The following is a 21,646-nucleotide window of genomic DNA, read 5'->3' on the forward strand; positions in this document are numbered from 1 at the left end:
AAGAAACAGAAATAAGATTGAGTTCATCTTTCCAAAAATATAAATAGAGAAATTTTTCTAAAAATTCATAAATATGTACATAAATAAATACGTAAATACTGAATATATACATAATACATTAATACAAATGAGGAGGTAAATAGAAACATTTATAAAAATGAGACCGTTCAAGTTTTCAAAAATAAATAAATAAATCTAGATGGAGATCAAGTTCGTCCTAAAATATTAAAAAGTAAATAAAAATGAAATGTAATTCAAGTTTCAAAACTAAATAAAAAAGAGATTAAGTTTCTTTCAGTTGTGAAGTATTTAATTCATTAGATTATTTAAAAACAGCCACATCATTGGGACGCCTGCCTTTACATGCACATGAGGTTTAATGCCATCCCATTCTTTATCCGTAGGGTTTAATATGGAGTCGGCCCACCCTTAGCAGCTCTAACACAGCTTCAGCTCTTCTGGGAAGGCTTTCCTCAGGTTTAGGAGTGTGTTTATGGGGAATCTTCTAGAAGCGCATCTGTGAGGTCAGGCACTGATGTTGGACGAGAAGGCCTGGCTCTCAGTCTCCGCTCTAATTCATCCCAAAGCTGTTCTATCGGGTTGAGGTCAGGACTCTGTGCAGGCCAGAGGTGTCAAAAATGAGATAATGACATTGAGGGAATGCTCTCCACTAATAGTATACGTTTATCAAATACTTTCATTTCAAATCCGCAAAATCCCAGCATCAGCCCATTCAGAAACACCAGTTTGTTGGCAGAAACCTCTAAACGCCACTTCCCCTTGTCAGCAGAATCCCCTAAGTCCACAGAAACCATGAAGCGAATCATACGACTTCAAGATGACGATGTGCGCAAGAGCCGACTTTCATTTGCCAAGCTTCCATCGTTACAGTTGCAATGACAGGATTTAGCGAGTAGCAAGTACACACAAGTGTTCCTTGTGCTTGTGTAAAACTCTGACACAAACGGATGTGGCAGTCACTTTGCATCACAGCTCCCCCTACTTTGAGGACCAGTTTCTTCATTGTTACATTTTGAATTCTGCTTTCATCGCTCGCAATGCAAAAGATGGTTAAATTTGTTAAATACCCATGAGTTAAATAAAGTGACATTTTTGAAAATAAGGCATTTCAATAACTGACCAATAACCTTTTCATTGCCATTAAGTGAAATTTACTGAACCTAAAAAAAATGCTAATTTGAAAGAAAACACGTCAGATGGACTTAGAGGTTTTTGCATCTGAACTCTTCATATATATATATAGATATATATATATAGATCTAAGTGTTCATATCGCATCCACAGACACATAAAGAACAGACGATGTGTTGTTACCTTGCGGTGGCGCTCTCTGTCTTTGCACTTCTCCCTGACCCAGTCGATGGTGTGGAAGTCGTCGTAGGTGCCCACGCCTGGGATGGGCTCCTCCAGCAGGTCCAGCAGGTGGGTGGAGCTACTGGCCCCTCCTCCACCCCCTCCATTAGACATGGCGTAGTTCGACCCTACAGACAGACACAAAGAGGAGTGAGCGAAAGCAGCTGGTGTAGTAAAAATACTGTGCATCAACTCGAACTGGATTAAAAATGTCTAACTGACCGCTTAAGTAGGCGTGTGGATCTTTGAGTAGACAGTGAATTGTAGGGCTGGACGATTAATCGAAAAAGTAATCGACTCCGCCCCCGTCAGTCACATCAAGTGCAGTTAGCAGGCACACAGACAGATGCAGGAGCAGTAGCTAATCTTTGTTTATAGATGCTCACAGTTATTATGGTAATTGCATGTTTTGCTCAGTTTATACAGATCAGTTAATCGCCGTTCTTATATGCGCTGATACACACACACACACACAGAGACGGCGCGAGCAAGCCCAGAAGTTTGCCAATTAAATGCGTTTAAAGGCTTGCCAGTTTGAACATTAAAACGATTGAGCTCTATTCAAGAACAACAATACAGAAAACTTCTCCGTTCAGGGCTCATGAGCTGTTTTCTGTGACGCATAGAGCCGAGCCGTGTCTCTGACAAAGCACGCCAGATCACGTTCACCTGCGTCCTCACAAAGCTTTGTCATTTGTATGCGTTTTAAGGCCTGCCAGTTTGAACATTGAAGCGATTTTAGACCATCAGATGTGTATTATGTTGAACTAATGCCTGATATTTTCTGACAAACGAACACTCACAGACAGTTTCTCGCACATCACGGGAAGATCGCGCGCAGAGCAGCGCAGAAACTCATTGTCAACGCCGTCCTATGATTTATCACTAAAGTGGCTTAGAAACTCCGTTATAGCATAAATCTGAATACATTTGAAGTACAAACCGCAGCTTCATAATTAATAGAGACAGTATGAGTAATTCACACACACAATCACTCTCTCATTATAGGATTTATAGGATTAGTTCACTTTTAAATAAACTTTTGCTGATAGTTTACACACCCCCATGTCATCCAAGATGTCCATGTCTTTCTTTCTGCAGTCGAAAAGAAATTAAGATTTTTGATGAAAACATTCCAAGATGTTTCTCAATATAATGGACTTCAATGGGCTCCAAACGGTTCAGGGTCCAAATGACAGTTTCAGTGCAGCTTCAAAGGGCTTTAAACGATACCAGACGATGAATAAGGGTCTAATCTAGCAAAACCATCAGCTTCTGCGAGAAACCGAGCAGTATTTATGCTATTATTTTAACTCTTATCAGACGAGTGTGATCATCTCTGAGCTCCGCCATAACTTCCGCTAAGTGAGGTCAAAATACGAGCATGGTCATAGATGTACATCGATCATAGATGCCTCATTCTACTGATCCGTGCAGGCGCTAATGAGGCATCTACGTATACATCTATGACCATGCTCGTATTTTGACCTCACTTAGCGGAAGTTATGGCGGAGCTCAGAGATGATGAAGCTGCACTGAAACTGTCATTTGGACCCTGAACCGTTTGGAGCCCATTGAAGTCCATTATATGGAGAAACATCCTGGAATGTTTTCATCAAAAAGCTTAATTTCTTTTCGACTGCAGAAAGAAAGACATGGACATCTTGGATGACATGGGGGTGAGTAAACTATCAGCAAAAGTTTATTTAAAAGTGAACTAATCCTTTAATGCATTCAGATAAATGTAATGTAGGCCTACTGTGTTAATTTATCTGTATCTGATGTACAACAAGCAGAAATCTGCCCAATAGAAAATAACAGCTAAAAGTCAACCACTTCCGAAAGTATTTTAAAATCCCAAAGAAATGCACTCTCTCATTAGAAAAAAAAAATATCCCACCTTTAATAGTAGAAAATATTTACAGTACAAACCTTATCAGTGAATTATGAGGGCAAAAATAGGAAAAAAAAAAGAGCAAATTATTCGTTAATTAATTGTAATCGAGGAAAAGTGTTCAATTAATCAAGATTTTTATTTTTGGTAAAATCGTTACAGCCCTAGTGAATTGATTCTATTCAGCATTCATAGGTTACGATTCAATTCAGGAACGATATAAGCAAATTCAGAATGATTTGATTTGATTCAGTTTGATTTATGAATCAATTCTGTATTTTTAAAAGGCATTCATAGGATTATTGAAGATCATTTGCATTAAATACATGTACACACAGTAGAGCTGCACGATTCTGGACTAAACAAAACAACATGTAATTTACTACAGCTTCTGACTAAATTTTAATGGCTGCCATCTGTTTAAAATGTTTAATTAATCTTAATTAATTATTTAAAAACAAAACTCGGAGTGAATGATTCAATGAATTGAACATTTCTGAACGATACCCAGGCCCATGCACAACTGCATCAGCAGGATTTGAGATCCTGCGAGAGAAAACGAGTACTACTATTAGTGGTTGGTTCTTGGGGTTAGTGAACTCAACAAACCTCTGAACACACAGCTCAAGTCAGTCGACTCTCTCAGGCACCTGCACGATTAACACTCACTACAACGGCTTTTTTGTGGCCCACAGCAGCCGACTCAATGAACTCAGAGATCTGGGTCATCATCCCAGCAGCTGATAATCAGCTAATCCGCTTTTCCACACAGATCCGAGCGGCACGCGGCCCAGCTACTGCACGACGTCACACGCTAGAGAAACACTCACTTGTACACACTTCCCTCTTCTACACACAGATCTACCCGGAGACTCGCTGAGAGTCAAACAGCTCACCAGGTTACACTCGCAAACTACGCAAGCTCCAGTAAACCCAGAAATAGCACATGAAATGTCACCCGTACAAATATAAATACACACACTCAGAGTCACACAGCATCATGTGACCAGGACAAACACAGGCCAGCAGAGATCAACATAGAGACCAGCAGGAGATGTGTGTGTGTGTGTGTGTGTGTGTGTGTGCGCGGCTGCAGGTCAGTCACAAACACGAGCACAAAACCACAAGAACCATGACTCAATGAGGAAAATAAAGCAGCCAAGGTGAATACACTAAAAGAAATCTACCAATATTATCATTTATTAGTAATATTTGTAATAATCAACAGCCAATAGCTATTCTTATTTTACTACTTGATTTGTTGTGTTAATATTAATACCTTTTTATTATGTATTTTGTTTATTATTTAAGTAATACTGTCAATAAATCAACAGCTAATAGCTTTTGTTTTAATACTTTGTTAATATTAAATCATTCCTATAATATATTATAATTTTTTAATTAGTATATTGTGTGTGTTTATTCATTCATTCATTCATATTAATATTTGTAATAATGGCTAATACATAATTTTTAATATTAATTCAATATTAATTACTTTGTACTGCTGTGTTCATATTAATAGCTTATTTTATTATTTAATTACTATTATTTATTCATTATTATACTTTGTTAAAAAAATAAATACATGTATTATTATTAATAATAATTAGTATTAATATTTTTAATAATTAACAGCCAATAGCTATTCTTAATTTAATACTTGATTTATGGCTGTGTTAATATTAATACTTTATTATGCATTTTGTTTATTATTTAAGACTTAATTATTAACACTGTCAAAAATCAACAGCTAATAGTTTGTTTCAATACTTTGTTAATATGAATAATTTCAATAATATATTATTATTTTTAAGCAATTTCATTATTTATTGTGTCTTTTTTATAAACAGCTTTTTATTCATATTATTCATGAATAATATCATTGTTTAGTGTTAACATTATCTGCTTATTTTATTATTCATTAATTAGTATATTTTGTTTATTAATTAATTCATATTAATATTTTTGATAATAGCTAATAAATCCTTTTGATATTAATTCAATATTAATTAATTTTTATTTCTGTGTTCATATTAATAGCTTATTTAATTATTTAATTATTATAATTTATTCCTTATCATACTTTGCTAAATACATTTATTTATTAGTATTAGTATTAATAATAATAATAATTAGTTTTAATATTTTTAATAATTAACAGCCAAGCTTTTTTAATTTTAATCCTTGATTTAATTTTAATACTTGATTTATTGTGGTGTAAATCTTAACTTCTTTATACTTTATTTTGTTTGTTTAATTTAATTAGTATTAATATTGTTAATAATCTACAGCTAATAGTTTTTATTTTAATACCTTGTTAATAATAATAATAATTCCGATAATATATTTATAGTGTAATTTTCATAAACAAATATTCTAATTATTATTATTTATTAATTATCATACTTTGCTAAATACATTTATTTATTAGTATTAGTATTAATAATAATAATAATTAGTATTAATATTTGTAATAATCAACAGCCAAGCTTTTTTAATTTTAATCCTTGATTTAATTTTAATACTTGATTACTTGTGGTATAAATATTAAAACTTCTTTATTATTTATTTTGTTTATTTAATTTAATTTAATTAGTATTAATATTGTTAATAATCTAATGCTAATAGTTTTTGTTTTAATACCTTGTTAATAATAATAATTCCGATAATATATTTATAGTGTAATTTTCATAAACAACTATTCTTATTTGAATACTTATATTAATACCAATAATTGTATTAATATTATTTATGAATATCATTGTTTAGTGTTAACATGATTTGCTTATTTAGTATTAATCTGTATTAATTCATATATTTTGAGCATGAATTCATTAATATTCATATTTTTACTACTTAATATTAATATTTAACTTTATTATTTTGTGTATATATTAATAGCTTATTTTATTGTAAAGCTATTGGTACTTTTATTTATCCATCATTATCCATTTTTGTTAAATAAATGAATTTATTATTATTAATTAGTATTAATATTTGTAATAATCAACAGCTATTTCATTTTAATACTTATTCATAACTGTTCTTGTTTTGTGTTAGTACTGAAAGCTTATCTTATTATTTAATTAATTGTATTAATCAAATGTGTCAGAACTCAATGGCAGAGGATCAGTACGACACTGAAGATCATTAGCTATTAAAACCACAGGAGCGAGACGCATGTGTTCTGCAGCTCATCTCATCTGACACACACACACACACACACACACACACACACACACGCGAGCGATGACGGAGCAGAGAGACCCTCGGGACCACAACACAACACATGTTTGACTGAAAGAGTGTGTGCTTGTGTGAGAGGAGGAGGCTGTGCGGCCCATTTGCTTCCTGTGCACATCATCAAGGGAAGCGGAAGTAAAGGAATGTCTTTTGTGCTGCTTTTGGACAAAAAACACAGGAATTGCATGTTTTAGCACGTCTCTGATTCCTACACCAGCGTAAACACACACACACACACACACACACACACACGAGACGGGCGACAACACTGTTTTACTGCCAGCTTAGAGCATAATCAAATGAGCCAAAACATTATAAATGCAGAACTGCACAGAAATACTGTTATCGTGAACAAAAAGCTCTGCTAAAGTAACCAAAGTGTTCCTCTTGTTCCCTCGTGTTCCTGGAAAAACATCTAAAAACTCTCTAAAATACACACATTGGCTGGAGGAGATATTTAGTCTCGCTGCACTGGCAGATCTTTTGATGTTTTATGGACAAAAAAAGTAAAAATAAGAAAAGAATCTCACTCATATTTAAGACAACACTATTATTACTATTTTTTAATGACCAACTGATAATAGCTATTTTAATACTTCATTAATATCAATAATATGAATCAATATAATTGATTTTAGTAATATTGTTAGTATTAATAACTTTAATAATCAATACACTCTAAAAAATGCTGGGTTAAAAATAACCCAAGTTGGGTTGGAAATGGACTAACCCAGCAATTGGGTTGTTTTAAGCAAACATTTAACCCAACCGCTGGGTTAAAACGACCCAAATGCTGGGTTAGTCCATTTCCAACCCAACTTGGGTTATTTTTAACCCAGCATTTTGTAGAGTGTAGCATCACACGTCTTAAAATCTGATCCAGCGCTGCTTTTCAAGTAAATTTAACTCATTTTAAAGACTTGTAAATATTTGAACTGAAAATGATGCCAATATATCTTTAAAACTACAATTTGACTTCACATTACACTGAGAATGTCCAGCGAGGTGAGAAGTGTGTGTGTGCTGTGTGTTCTGTTGCTGTTCGTCTGCACGCGCTAAATATCACAGAGACGTGTGTGTGTGTGTGTGTGTGTGTGCTGTGGCTTGTCTGACACTGACCTGCGGCGTTTGCTCAGCCCTGATGTCAGCGAGCTGACGGCATATTTACAGACGGTTTATTAAAGCGAGTCACACAGGTCTGAGAACAGGCCACACAGAAACACACATGTCATCAGCACTCGATCTGCTCGGTCAGAAGAGGTGGAATACAATAAACCCATTCTCTGAGGCGTCGCGACTAATCGATTCTTGCTTTTAGCCGCAGATGCGCGATGGCACTGTGAGAAACTGTGTGTGTTCCAGCGTTTTCCCTCTAAACGCTGCGTGAAGGCCTCATTTATGCTCTCTGGAATGAAGTAGGTCTTCAAGTGCTTTTATGATGTGAAATTAATATAATCACAGTCAGTCATATCTCAAGAGATTACTCGAGATCTCCCGCAGGTGTGTTGAGCGAGTTTGGACAGCCCTGGATTACACACACAGGACAAACGTCTGATATATTAGTGTGAATCTCCTGCTGCCCATCATGCCATCAGTAATAGTTAAACCGCATTAAAGGGGCAGTGAGAGATTTCTGAGAAACACTATTGAAAGTGGTTAGGCCGAGCACAACACTCTTGTAGCCAATCAGCAGAAGGGGTCGTGTCCACTCATGAAGGGGGAGGAGAGAGAGTGAGCCAATCAGCAGAAGGGGTCGTGTCCACTCATGATAGAGGAGAGAGAGTGAGCCAATCAGCAGAAGGGGTCGTGTCCACTCATGATAGAGGAGAGAGAGTGAGCCAATCAGCAGAAGGGGTCGTGTCCACTCATGATAGAGGAGAGAGAGTGAGCCAATCAGCAGAAGGGGTCGTGTCCACTCATGATAGAGGAGAGAGAGTGAGCCAATCAGCAGAAGGGGTCGTGTCCACTCATGATAGAGGAGAGAGAGTGAGCCAATCAGCAGAAGGGGTCGTGTCCACTCATGAAGGGGGAGGAGAGAGAGTGAGCCAATCAGCAGAAGGGGTCGTGTCCACTCATGATAGAGGAGAGAGAGTGAGCCAATCAGCAGAAGGGGTCGTGTCCACTCATGAAGGGGGAGGAGAGAGAGTGAGCCAATCAGCAGAAGGGGTCGTGTCCACTCATGATAGAGGAGAGAGAGTGAGCCAATCAGCAGAAGGGGTCGTGTCCACTCATGATAGAGGAGAGAGAGTGAGCCAATCAGCAGAAGGGGGCGTGTCCACTCATGATAGAGGAGAGAGAGTGAGCCAATCAGCAGAAGGGGTCGTGTCCACTCATGAAGGGGGAGGAGAGAGAGTGAGCCAATCAGCAGAAGGGGTCGTGTCCACTCATGATAGAGGAGAGAGAGTGAGCCAATCAGCAGAAGGGGTCGTGTCCACTCATGAAGGGGGAGGAGAGAGAGTGAGCCAATCAGCAGAAGGGGTCGTGTCCACTCATGATAGAGGAGAGAGAGTGAGCCAATCAGCAGAAGGGGTCGTGTCCACTCATGATAGAGGAGAGAGAGTGAGCCAATCAGCAGAAGGGGGCGTGTCCACTCATGATAGAGGAGAGAGAGTGAGCCAATCAGCAGTAGGGGGCGTGTCCACTCATGATAGAGGAGAGAGAGTGAGCCAATCAGCAGTAGGGGGCGTGTCCACTCATGATAGAGGAGAGAGAGTGAGCCAATCAGCAGTAGGGGGCGTGTCCACTCATGATAGAGGAGAGAGAGTGAGCCAATCAGCAGTAGGGGTCGTGTCCACTCATGATAGGAGAGAGAGTGAGCCAATCAGCAGAAGGGGTCGTGTCTACTCATGATAGAGGAGAGAGAGTGAGCCAATCAGCAGTAGGGGGCGTGTCTACTCATGATAGAGGAGAGAGAGTGAGCCAATCAGCAGAAGGGGTCGTGTCCACTCATGATAGAGGAGAGAGAGTGAGCCAATCAGCAGTAGGGGGCGTGTCCACTCATGATAGAGGAGAGAGAGTGAGCCAATCAGCAGAAGGGGTCGTGTCTACTCATGATAGAGGAGAGAGAGTGAGCCAATCAGCAGTAGGGGGCGTGTCTACTCATGATAGAGGAGAGAGAGTGAGCCAATCAGCAGAAGGGGGCGTGTCCACTCATGATAGAGGAGAGAGAGTGAGCCAATCAGCAGTAGGGGGCGTGTCCACTCATGATAGAGGAGAGAGAGTGAGCCAATCAGCAGTAGGGGGCGTGTCCACTCATGATAGAGGAGAGAGAGTGAGCCAATCAGCAGTAGGGGTCGTGTCCACTCATGATAGAGGAGAGAGAGTGAGCCAATCAGCAGAAGGGGTCGTGTCCACTCATGATAGAGGAGAGAGAGTGAGCCAATCAGCAGTAGGGGGTGTGTCCACTCATGATATGGATGAGAGAGAGTGAGCCAATCAACAGTAGGGGGTGTGTCCACTCATGATAGAGGAGAGAGAGTGAGCCAATCAGCAGAAGGGGTCGTGTCCACTCATGATAGAGGAGAGAGAGTGAGCCAATCAGCAGTAGGGGTCGTGTCCACTCATGATAGAGGAGAGAGAGTGAGCCAATCAGCAGAAGGGGTCGTGTCCACTCATGATAGAGGAGAGAGAGTGAGCCAATCAGCAGTAGGGGGCGTGTCCACTCATGATAGAGGAGAGAGAGTGAGCCAATCAGCAGTAGGGGGCGTGTCCACTCATGATAGAGGAGAGAGAGTGAGCCAATCAGCAGTAGGGGGCGTGTCCACTCATGATAGAGGAGAGAGAGAGTGAGCAATCAGCAGAAGGGGTCGTGTCCACTCATGATAGAGGAGAGAGAGTGAGCCAATCAGCAGAAGGGGTCGTGTCCACTCATGATAGAGGAGAGAGAGTGAGCAATCAGCAGAAGGGGGCGTGTCCACTCATGATAGAGGAGAGAGAGTGAGCCAATCAGCAGTAGGGGGCGTGTCCACTCATGATAGAGGAGAGAGAGTGAGCCAATCAGCAGTAGGGGGCGTGTCCACTCATGATAGAGGAGAGAGAGTGAGCCAATCAGCAGTAGGGGGCGTGTCCACTCATGATAGAGGAGAGAGAGTGAGCAATCAGCAGTAGGGGGCGTGTCCACTCATGAAGGGGATGATTATGATTGGAATTGGAATATGATTGGAAGAAGGGTTATGATCAGGCAAGAGGGCCTGTATTAGTATCAGAAAAGCTTTCTTGTACTGCATGCTAGGGTTGGGCGATGTCCCCTAAATTGGCAGTTGACAATGTTTACAGTAAAACATCGTGATGGTCGATGATATCGTCGTTTGGGGGGGGGGGATTTACTATATCTCTTTACATAAATACTTTAAAATACTTTACATAAATACTTTTTCTACTTTAAAAAATTGTTTTCGTTATTTTACCAACCCAGTGTTTTGTATGTGAATGCTGTTTCACACGAATATTACCACAGGAGTGAAGCACAAAGCTTTGTTTAGTGTAGAAAGGAAATAATGGTCAGAGAGCTCTTTTTCATTCTGTTTTCCGATCTGTTGATTTTCCGTGAATAGGCCTAGTCCATTTTATCCCAATGGACATGGACATCTCGTTTATTTTCCCAAATCTTCACTCACGACGCACCCATGTTCGCAGGGGATTATAAACGTTTCTTGCTTTCGTTTGCTTATAATTTAGTCTATTATAACTATTCACATCCTTTACTGCGGTAAAGTATAAAAAACACTGTAGGACGAATACCTTTTTACTTCAAATTTTATTTAACAGTTTGTTCTTGTTATTAAACTTGGTAAGGCGCGTCAAATTTGGTTTATTTGAACAGCGCATTTCACACACGCCGGTGATTTTAGTTTAGTTTTCTCTGGCAGTGAATAATCAAACATTGCCTAAATGTCTTGACCCTGTGGAAGATAAAATCCGCTCTTCAGACATTTTACAACATCAGGAGAACACATGAAGATGAAGATATTCGAGAAGGTCTATCCAGCTCGCGCTTCATCTCGCGCAGAGCCGTATATGACACATCTTTGCGGGGAAATAGTATGAATCAAATATTTTTCTAACTAATATTTAATTCTTATATTCTTTAGGTTACCATTATTTACTGATAATCGTTTAGATGTTTTATAGGCTGTAGTGTGTTGTTTCACTGACGGAAGTGCTAATATAAACACGCATGCTTATGGATGTTTCAGCCTCAAATTATTTTAAAATGTAGGCTATATATATCTGGCATAGACTACAGTATTTAAAATAGCATATGCATTAGTTACATTCTCAATTTAATTTACAGAGCAATCCCTGCTAAGTTTTTAGTTGAACTAATACTATAGAAGAGGATTAGTGTGTGTCGCACTCACAACAGACTCGCAGCGAGGGCGTGGCATCATGGTGGACGATGATATTGTCCATCGCCACAACCCTACTGCATGCTATTTTTTTGTTCTTCCTTGTCATTCGTTCTCCAGCTTCACTATTTTTTCCCAGGAAGCATTATTTTGCTTCACTATGACAGGGTTTCCCAATAGTAGGGGGCTCGCAAGTTGACGACAAGCAATTATTACTAGGGCTGGGTATCGATTCAGATGTTCCGATTCGATTCGCAAACTCTCAAACCGATTCGCTTTCGATTCTCGATTCAATTTCGATTCTTGATTCAACTCAATGAATATAGATTTAATACAAATACTATATTTATAAAAAAGAACAGTTTAGAAGTTTACAAGTGGGTAATTAAAAAGAAATCAAGAGCCACAACCCTGTATATTAAACTCTTTTTATTTTAGGTACACTTGTGTACATTAAAACAGAACCCATCTCTATATTAGGGATGGGCATTTTTGTCAATTTCTCATTTCGATCATCGATAGGTCTCAAAAACGAGTACTCGAGTAATTGGGGGCGGGGCATGTGCAGGGGGCGGGGCATGTCCGTCATTGATATAATGAAAATACTGTTATGAAAATGGTTGTTGACAAATACAAACGTGACATGAAAACGGGTATATGAAAACATGAACATATAAAACAAAATAACTGCTAGATTATGATGCATAAATGTCTTTGAAAAAGAAACATCTTTATAAAATGACCGTCTCAAATAACCAAGTCAGTAATATCAAGCATTGCCTTTGAGCTGAAACTGTGAAATAACACCACCCTACAGAGCTTGCTATCTGGTTAATAAACTCAACCAAACGCACCATATATCAATATTAATATGAAGATTATTATGAACCTATTACGACATAAATCAACACAAAAGGACGTGAATGCGCACGTGAACTTCAGCGTGCTAGATTTTACAGGCGAAGGGTTTGAAACGGAACATTTTGAATGCGCTCTTCCCTTAACAACGCTCATACACGGACAACGAAAGCACACAGAAACAACATTTTATTAAAATCCTGTTCTCATTATAATGCTTTGACAGATTGACTCTGCACATCATGTTACTTAATTTTATTATTCATGATCGAAGCGTTTACAGACATCACTGCGCGTTTTCGAACTCATAGCAAAAAAACAACTTTAAATAAACGATACTCGGTTACTTAACGTAACCTCGGTTCTCTCTAGAAGAGGGAACGAGTATTGCGTAAGTTCCTTACGCTACGCTTCGGGAAAGTATTCTTTCTTCGAGATTTCTGAAAAACCCAAAATTATCCTTAATTTTGTAACATTGTCAACGCAGTGCGGCAGCCTGGCAGACCATAGCAGGCTATTCCAGCGTGCCATTGGCTGCTCTGCTGGCAACTGCAGCAGCCTATCGGTGAGCCCGCGTGACGTGGCGACCAATGAGGGCGCTTCGCGCCCACCTGGCTTCATTTGCCTACAGGTGGGGCGTGGCCACGTGTATATAAGCAGGGCTCACGGGCTGCATATTCGGTTTTCGTAGTTCTGAAGCGTAAAAGCCCGCGGGGCGCACGGCAAGGAACGCAATACTCGTTCCCTCTTCTAGAGAGAACCGAGGTTACGTTAAGTAACCGAGTATCGTTCTCTTACGAGAGGTTCTCTCGTATTGCGTAAGTTCCTTACGCTACGGGAACATATTGTCAACGCCGTGCGCGCCTCGCATACAGCATATGTATCCCAGGGAACCGGGGACCATAACACTGCTCGGGCAGGGTGGCCGGTAAAGGAAACGGGCCACCACATATACGGACACTTCGTTTGAACTGACGGGTGGTTACAACGGGTGGTTACAACACCCTGCCTTATGAATGAGGGAACGGCACCTGCCGGTCGCCTTCAAATTCACCACACCTTGTCTCATGAATGAGGGAACGGCAAGGCCGGTCGCCTTCAAATTCACAATATCTTGTTATATGAGTGAGGTAACGGCACCGCCGGTCACCTTCAAACTCACAATAGCTCTTTTCGTAAATGAGGGAACGGTACCGCCGGTCTCCTTCAAATTTACATAAGCCTTGTACCGAACTTACTACCAGTATGTGAGCTATGTCTGCGCAGAATCACCGGGCAGAACCAACAGCCTTATTGAACTGATAACACTTTCGCCTGTAAGGCAGGAACTTCCAGATTGTAAAATCTCACGAACGTAGACGGGGAGGCCTAGCCTGCCGCCACGCAAATATCGTGGATGGAAATCCCTCTGGCCCAAGCCCACGAAGAGGCCATGCCTCTGGTGGAGTGTGCTCTGACACCTAGCGGGCACTGCAGGTGTTTGGAAGCGTATGCAGTTGCAATCGCGTCCACTATCCACCTGGACAGGGTCTGTTTCGAGGAGGCGAGACCTTTAGCGCGCCCTCCAAACGAAACAAATAGCTGCTCAGAACGCCTGAAGGCGGCGGAGCGTGTGACATAAACCCTCAATGCCCTGACAGGGCAGAGGATATTGCCACCGTCCCCCTCGTCGGATGCTGGCAGAGCCGAGAGGGAGATAATCTGCGCCCTGAAAGGAGTGCCGATCGCTTTGGGGACATAACCATGCCTCGGTCTGAGAATGACCTTAGAGTCATTAGGACCGAACTCCATACACGTCGGGCTCACTGAGAGCGCGTGTAGATCCCCCACGCGTTTCACTGAAGCCAGAGCTATCAGGAACGCGGTTTTTAGCGAAAGGAACCTTGGTTCCACAGTCTCGAGCGGTTCAAAGGGATGAGCCTTCATGGCCTCTAGGACCAAGGCCAGATCCCAAATAGGAACCGATGGGAGCCGCGGGGATTCATCCGTCTAGCTCCTCTGAGGAAACGGATGATGAGCTCGTTCCTTCCTAGCGTGCTGCCTAGCGTCGTCTGGGCGAACGCTGCTATAGCCGCTACATACACTTTGAGCGTGGAAGGGGACCTGCCCAGTTCCAAGAGCTCCTGGAGGAAGGAGAGCACCCGCTGGACCCCACATTGCTGCGGTTCCAATCCCTTGGAAGCACACCACTCAGTGAACACCGACCACTTAGAACTATATAACCGCCTCGTCGAGGGGGCTCTAGAGTGTGAGATCGTGTTCATAACTCCTTCGGGCAGGTCAACGGGTATCCGTTGGTCACCCATACATGCAGAGACCATCGCTCTGGATGGGGATGCCAAACTGACCCTCCTGCTTGAGAGAGGAGGTCTGCTCTCAGCGGAACTGGCCAGGGGGGTGAGTGCGACAGCTTCACCAGCTCTGGGTACCAAATCTGGTTCTCCCAGCGCGGCGCTATAAGGAGCACCGGGCGGCGCGTTTCCCTGATTTTCGCTATAACCTGGGTCAATAGGGAAATCGGCGGGAAAGCATACAGCGGGAGGCTGGGCCAAAGTTGGGACAGCGCATCCTCGCTTTTGGACAAGAACGTCGAGCAGCGGGCGTTCTCTTTTGTTGCAAAGAGGTCGAGCTCCGCTCTGCCGAATAGGCGCCATACCAGCTGGACTGTCTGGGGGTGCAGGGACCATTCTCCTGGGAGAATGAGGCCCCTGGACAGCTTGTCCGGGCCCACGTTGAGGTGGCCCGGAACGTGCGCCGCTCTCAGCGAGCGCAGTGAGCTGTGTGCCCACACGAGCAGGCGTTCCGTCAGATTGCCCAGACACCTGGACCTGACACCGCCCTGCCGGTTCACGTAGGACACCACCGTGGTATTGTCCGACCGGACCAACACATGGTGTCCCCGTATAAACGGGAGAAACTGCTTGAGCGCGTTCTCTACCGCTATCATCTCCAAACAGTTTATGTGTAGGAGTTTTTCTCCGCTCGACCAGAGGCCCGAGGCCGGTCTGCCCTCGAAAACGGCGCCCCAACCCGAGGTGGAGGCATCCGTCGAGATGACTTTGCGGTGTGAGATGGCTCCCATTGTCACTCCCCGCTGGTACCAGTCGGCTACTAACCAGGGCTCTAGGGCTGCAACACAGCCCTGAGTCACTCTGATCCTGAAACCTCCGGCAGCCCAGGCTCTGTGAGGCACTCGGGCGTTTAACCAGCGTTGCAGCGGGCGCATGCGCATTAAGCCCAGCTGGAGCACAGCTGCAGCTGAGGCCATACGTCCCAGCATCCTCTGAAAAAGCTTGAGAGGTGTGATTTTGCCCGGCCGGAAGTACGCAGCCATGCGCCGAACTTGGAGCGTGCGTTGTGGTGACAGGCGGGCAGACATAGCCACAGTGTCCAGATTCAAACCCAGAAATGAGGTTGATTGCGTGGGCACTAATGAGCTCTTGGTCCAGTTGACCGTGAGCCCCAGGCTGTCCAAATGGCTGAGCAGCATTGCCCTGTGGGCGAGGAGCTCGGCCTCTGACTGCGCCAGGATGAGCCAGTCGTCCAAGTAGTTCAATATTCGCATCCCCCGGTTTCTCAGGGGAGCGAGGGCCGCGTCCATGCACTTCGTAAATGTACGGGGTGCTAGTGACAGGCCAAACGGAAGGACGGTGTATTGATAAGCCTGGCCGTCGAAGGCGAATCGTAAGAATGGCCTGTGACGCGGCGTTATCTTGATTTGAAAATATGCGTCTTTCAAATCTAGGGAAATTAGCCAGTCTCTCGGGCGAATATGCGCGAGGATCTGCTTGGTCGTAAGCATCTTGAACGATCTCCTCAAAAGAGCTTTGTTCAGACGCCTCAGATCCAGAATCGGTCTGAGCGACCCGTCCCTTTTTGGCACGAGAAAATATCGTCTGTAAAAGCCTGACTCGCTCATAGAATGGGGAACCGGTTCTATAGCCCCTTTGCACAGCAGCGTGGCTATCTCCGCTCGAAGTAGATGTGCTACTTCTTCGCTCACTCTCGTCTCTATACGCGCACAGAAGCGCGGAGGGCGGCGAGCGAACTGCAGAGTGTAGCCGTGCTTCACTGTTCTCAGCACCCATTCTGATACACCTGGAATGGCTTCCCACGCTTTCGCGTGTGCCAAACGGGACAGAACGGCCTCTGGGCTCGAAACGCCGCGTTTCGCGGGTTTGACGGCCCGTATAAGAGGGGCGGGCGCGGTGCGCGCGCTCTCTGTGCTGTGGGCCAGCCGCTCGCTTTCGGTGGCTGGCCGCCTTACACACTGTGTCTCTACCGCTTTGAGCGGGGAATGTCTTGTGTGTGGCCCTACACTCATCGCTTCGGCCACCTTGGGCGGAAAACAAATGGTGTGTGGCGCGTAGCGCCTGGGGCATAATGTTCGCGAAAATGTGTGAGCGCGTTTGAGCGGGCACAACTCTTACGCGTGGAACATGACCGGTTAAGAGTGGCTGTGTGACAGCGCGTGTGGTGGCTAGGCGTGGACGCAGACAAGCGGACACGTGACCTAACTCTAGCACTCGAGCGGCCGGAGGCCGCTTTATGTGAGTGGGGGACACGGGGTTTATTGTGCTTATGTGCAGGGGTGAACACAGAAAAGTGGGCACATTTACTGCATTTGAAACACATACGGCGTGAGCCGTGCAACCAGAAATAATGCAACTTTTGTGATTTCTCTGGTTCGCCGTAAAAACGGCGGTGGTTGACAGGCGAGAGGGCGTTTTTGCCGGCTCGTTGGCTGCGTGAAATTCCTCTGCAGCAGCCACAGTGGTGGGGGCTGACAGGAAAAAGAGTTTTGACGGTGGTCCGGCCGCAGCGGGACTTAACCGTCGTTTCTTGCCTCTGGCTAGGAGGGCTTTGGAGGCTCGGACTTCAGCACGATCCTAGGCCGGGGGCCCCGAGGGGGAGGCGGCTTACCGTGGCTGGAAGAGCGCGATCTGGGGCGGCCGCTCGGTCTTCGCTGAGACGAAGGGGGCCGCGCTGGGCGCTGCGTGGAGCTCGGTGCTGGCTGGTCGCGAGGACGGCGAGCAACGGAGCTACCGCTGGCGCCTGGGCGTCGAGGCAGGAAGAGGTTCATGGCCTGCGTCGTCTTCTGTACTTCGGAGAAACGGTCGACGATCCCCTTGACCGCTGGTCCGAAGAGCCCAGATGGAGAGAGCGGGGCGTTTAAGAAGGCCGCGCGCTCTGTTTCTCGCATGTCCGCGAGCGTGAGCCAGAGGTGGCGCTCAGCTACCGTGAGGGAGGCCATGGAGCGTCCGAGGGCCTGTGCTGCGGTCTTGGTAGCGCGGAGGGAGAGATCCGTCGCGCTTCGCAAATCCGTGATCAGCTCAGCGTCACAGCATTTCTCGTCCAGATCACGGAGGAGATTGGCTTGGAGGATTTGCAGCACGGCCATAGAGTGCAGAGCAGACGCAGCTTGACCGGAGGCAGCGAAAGCGCGGCCGATCAGCGATGACGTCACTCTGCAGGCCTTAGACGGGAGGGCAGCCTTTGAGCACCAACCAGAAGGCGGGCAAAGGTGCGCTGCGACCGCCTCTTCCACCGGAGGGATAGCGTTGTAGCCTTTCTCAGCCGCGCCGTCAACTTGTGAGAGCGTCGAAGAAGCCTGAGACGAGACCCTCGCGGAGAATGGCGCGTTCCAGGACTTCGCGAGCTCCTCGTGAAGCTCTGGCAGAAAGGGTGCAGTCCTGGCGGTGGGCGCACGGCGGCGACTGTTCAGGAAGCATCCGTCGAGCCGATTCGGCGCTGCCATCTTGGGCGGGGCCCATTCGAGGCCTAGCTGCTCGACAGCCCGGGTGAGAAGGCGCAACAGTTCGGCGTCCTCACCCGCTCGAGAGCGTCCGGAGGCTCGGACTGAAGAGGTCGCGGAAGACCATTCCTCGCTGTCGGAAGCCATGATGGAGCAGCTGTCGGCGCGTTCCGCGGCCGCATCCGCCTCATCCCCAGAGGCGGCAACAGAAATGGCGGCCTGGGGTGGGGGCGGGGAAGGCGAGAGTGAAGCGGGCGGGAAGGGTTCCGGCGAGCTTCTCTCGGCCAACTCCGGAGTCCGCTGCGAGCGGCGCTTTTTCCTGCGCGGCTTAGCAGAGACTGGAGGGATGTCATCTTCGAACTGATCGAGTCGAGCCCGCAGGGTCGACATCGTTAGTTCTTCGCACTCCGGGCATCCGCCGGCGAGAAGTGCGGCGGCGGCGTGATCACGGCCCAGGCAGAGAGCGCAGATCACATGGCGGTCCCCGGAACTGAGCTGCGCGTGACACGAGCCGCAGGTGGAACGAGACATTTTTAGAAAAACGCTCGGCTCTTTTTGTGAAAGTGTGACGCAGCGGCGACAACACTGAGCAATAAAAGGATATAATGCTGCCGGATAGCAGAGCAGGCACGGATGGCTGAAGGTGGCGCGATGCTGCCGGCTTCTTCAGGCGCTGTCCTCTGCTTGCTCGTCTGCACGTTCAACGGCGGCGGGTTCCAGATCCAGCGATGCGAAGGGCTTCGCTGAAGAAAAGAAAATCGAATATGCAGCCCGTGAGCCCTGCTTATATACACGTGGCCACGCCCCACCTGTAGGCAAATGAAGCCAGGTGGTCGCCACGTCACGCGGGCTCACCGATAGGCTGCTGCAGTTGCCAGCAGAGCAGCCAATGGCACGCTGGAATAGCCTGCTATGGTCTGCCAGGCTGCCGCACTGCGTTGACAATGTTACAAAATTAAGGATAATTTTGGGTTTTTCAGAAATCTCGAAGAAAGAATACTTTCCCGAAGCGTAGCGTAAGGAACTTACGCAATACGAGAGAACCTCTCGTAAGAGAACTAGGTCTACTGTTAAAAAATACGAGAACAGTATAGCACTGCTGCATTACTAATATCAATGATTCTGAGAAAGAAATAGCCTATCTGAAAAGAATATGACCGTCTCTAAACCATCATGTCGAGCATGAAATATGCGTTTGAGCTGAAACTGAAGAGAATGAACAACAGCCGGTATAACGGCAGCGCTTTTCTATCTTATTAAGCTCAACCAAACGCTTCTTATATTAGATTAATCAGATATAGACAACATAAAAGTAATCTTACAACGTGCATCTGCAGATAAGGACGCGGATGCTCACATGAACTTCACACGCTAGTCTGAGTGTTCTCGCTAGTTTCTCTGTGGATCAGCTGATACACGGGGAACTGAGCACAGATCATTTACAGCTTTCTAATTCCATCGTGTTTTCATTATAATGCTATGTAGGCTATGACAGATTGGCGCTGCACATCTTGCACTGACCATTTAATGATCTCATGATTCCAGACATCACTGCAGTGCACGCCTTTATTTCGCCGCGGTCTGGAGGCGTGCTGTAAAACGCTAACCAATCAGACCTCCGCAAAACGATGCAATAACCAATAAAAAAAGAGACAAATATATTTTTTTTCAGGGCGATCTGTCACGTTCGAGTACTCGATTACTCGACCACTGTTGCCCATCCCTACTCTATATTTCAAAAGCATACAATTATGTTAAATACAATACAATTGTGTTTTAATGGATTATTTTGATACATTTATTCTAAAACATAAAAAGGATATTGGATGATTTTCAGCAATTTTCAGTAAAGGACAAGCATTTCTTGCGATTTAGCCGACCTTCATTCAGACTCTGTCCGTTTTTATGGAGGCTTTTTCCTCCAGGGGCGTCTGAGCTTTGATTCGTGCCCCGGATGATACATTATATTTCGTCACTATCTCTGTTATTTGCGTGCCTTCCTTAGATGCGATTGCCATTCGATTTTATCTTTGCGACAAGCATATATGCGATACCGGGCAGGATCGACTGGAAACCCCCGGGACAGAGAACCGGGGCACAAGTAGCTGCCGTGGAAATGAACAATACCTTAACATGCTGACTTATGTGGACTAACTTTTATTTGAGGAAATCTGTTTATAATATAGGCTAAGCTATTAGGTTTGAATTATTGGTCCTGCGCTGTCTATTGACTCTGACTGTTGATTTATCATTTGTGAGGTGCCATTAAAGCACTAGGGCTGTCACTTTTGAAAAAAAATCCTGTTCGATTTTTGAGACACAAGTGTTGATTGAATCGATTCTAAAATCGATTTTAAATGACGTTTTCATTTTCAACGCTAAATATAGCCTACGCCAATCCACGGACAACTAACGGGCATTAGGATGAAAGTAAAGAGGGCGCTTGAGACGCACAAGTCAGAAATATTTCTGATGATTTATTTTGTGCACAATGACAAACAGGAGTGCAACATTCTGGGAAAAAAAACATTAAGCAGAGTGGACTGAAAAACATTAGCTACAGGCTTTAACATGGCTGTGTTTACGATGAGAAATTCCACAACAACAACAAACAATTGTAGCCCATGAAAAGAGGTTGAAAATAAAGCTTAAAAATGTACTAGCCTACACTGAATGTGAAGTTCGTGTGGATAATAATTTAACGTAATTATTCAACCGTTCAAAATGAAACTTTGAATGAACTTAGCTTGCGAACAGGCCATGTGTTTTTTTTAACTGAACGTAACCGACACTTAGGCTATGCGGGCGTTACTGATGCATACAGTGACATGGAGGCGCTGGCTCCGCGTGAACAACGGCTTAAATGAACAACTACCCTACTAGGAGTAAAGCTTTAGTTGGGGCAGCCCTATAGCCGTTTATTTCAGATAGACCTATATTTGTTCCAGCATGTCACAAAGGGCATTTCGGGTTGAGCGAGCGGCGCTGAGAGGAATGAGAAAGCTGCTCTCCCTTCTGGAGGAAATAGCGCTCATTCTTTTCTACGCACACAGCATTGTCACAATATGACCTCATGCAAGTTTTAAAAACATATTTCAACATATTAATATTAATAATACCTATTTTTATTTGTTTAATTCGTTCAAAAATAATAGTGTACATATTTGGTTA

At 44.5% G+C, this 21,646-nt stretch overlaps 1 protein-coding gene across 11 annotated transcripts in view; it reads right to left on the bottom strand.

Annotated features, from left to right (window-relative positions):
* Positions 1 to 21,646, bottom strand: part of clcn3 (chloride channel 3) — a 93,669-nt gene that overhangs the window by 37,742 nt on the left and 34,281 nt on the right. For 8 of the 11 annotated variants that reach the window (XM_079811061.1, XM_079811066.1, XM_079811060.1 and 5 more), the window contains one exon: positions 1,336 to 1,502. In XM_079811061.1, the coding sequence (XP_079667187.1) occupies positions 1,336 to 1,502 (167 nt within the window). Of the gene's footprint in view, positions 1 to 1,335; positions 1,503 to 3,877; positions 4,144 to 21,646 lie in introns of those variants that run through there. The other 3 variants (XM_079811058.1, XM_079811064.1, XM_079811063.1) reach the window with 3 other exon arrangements.

This window comes from Gobio gobio (genome assembly GCF_949357685.1).
Source record: "Gobio gobio genome assembly, chromosome: 2".
Lineage (NCBI taxonomy): Eukaryota > Metazoa > Chordata > Actinopteri > Cypriniformes > Gobionidae > Gobio > Gobio gobio.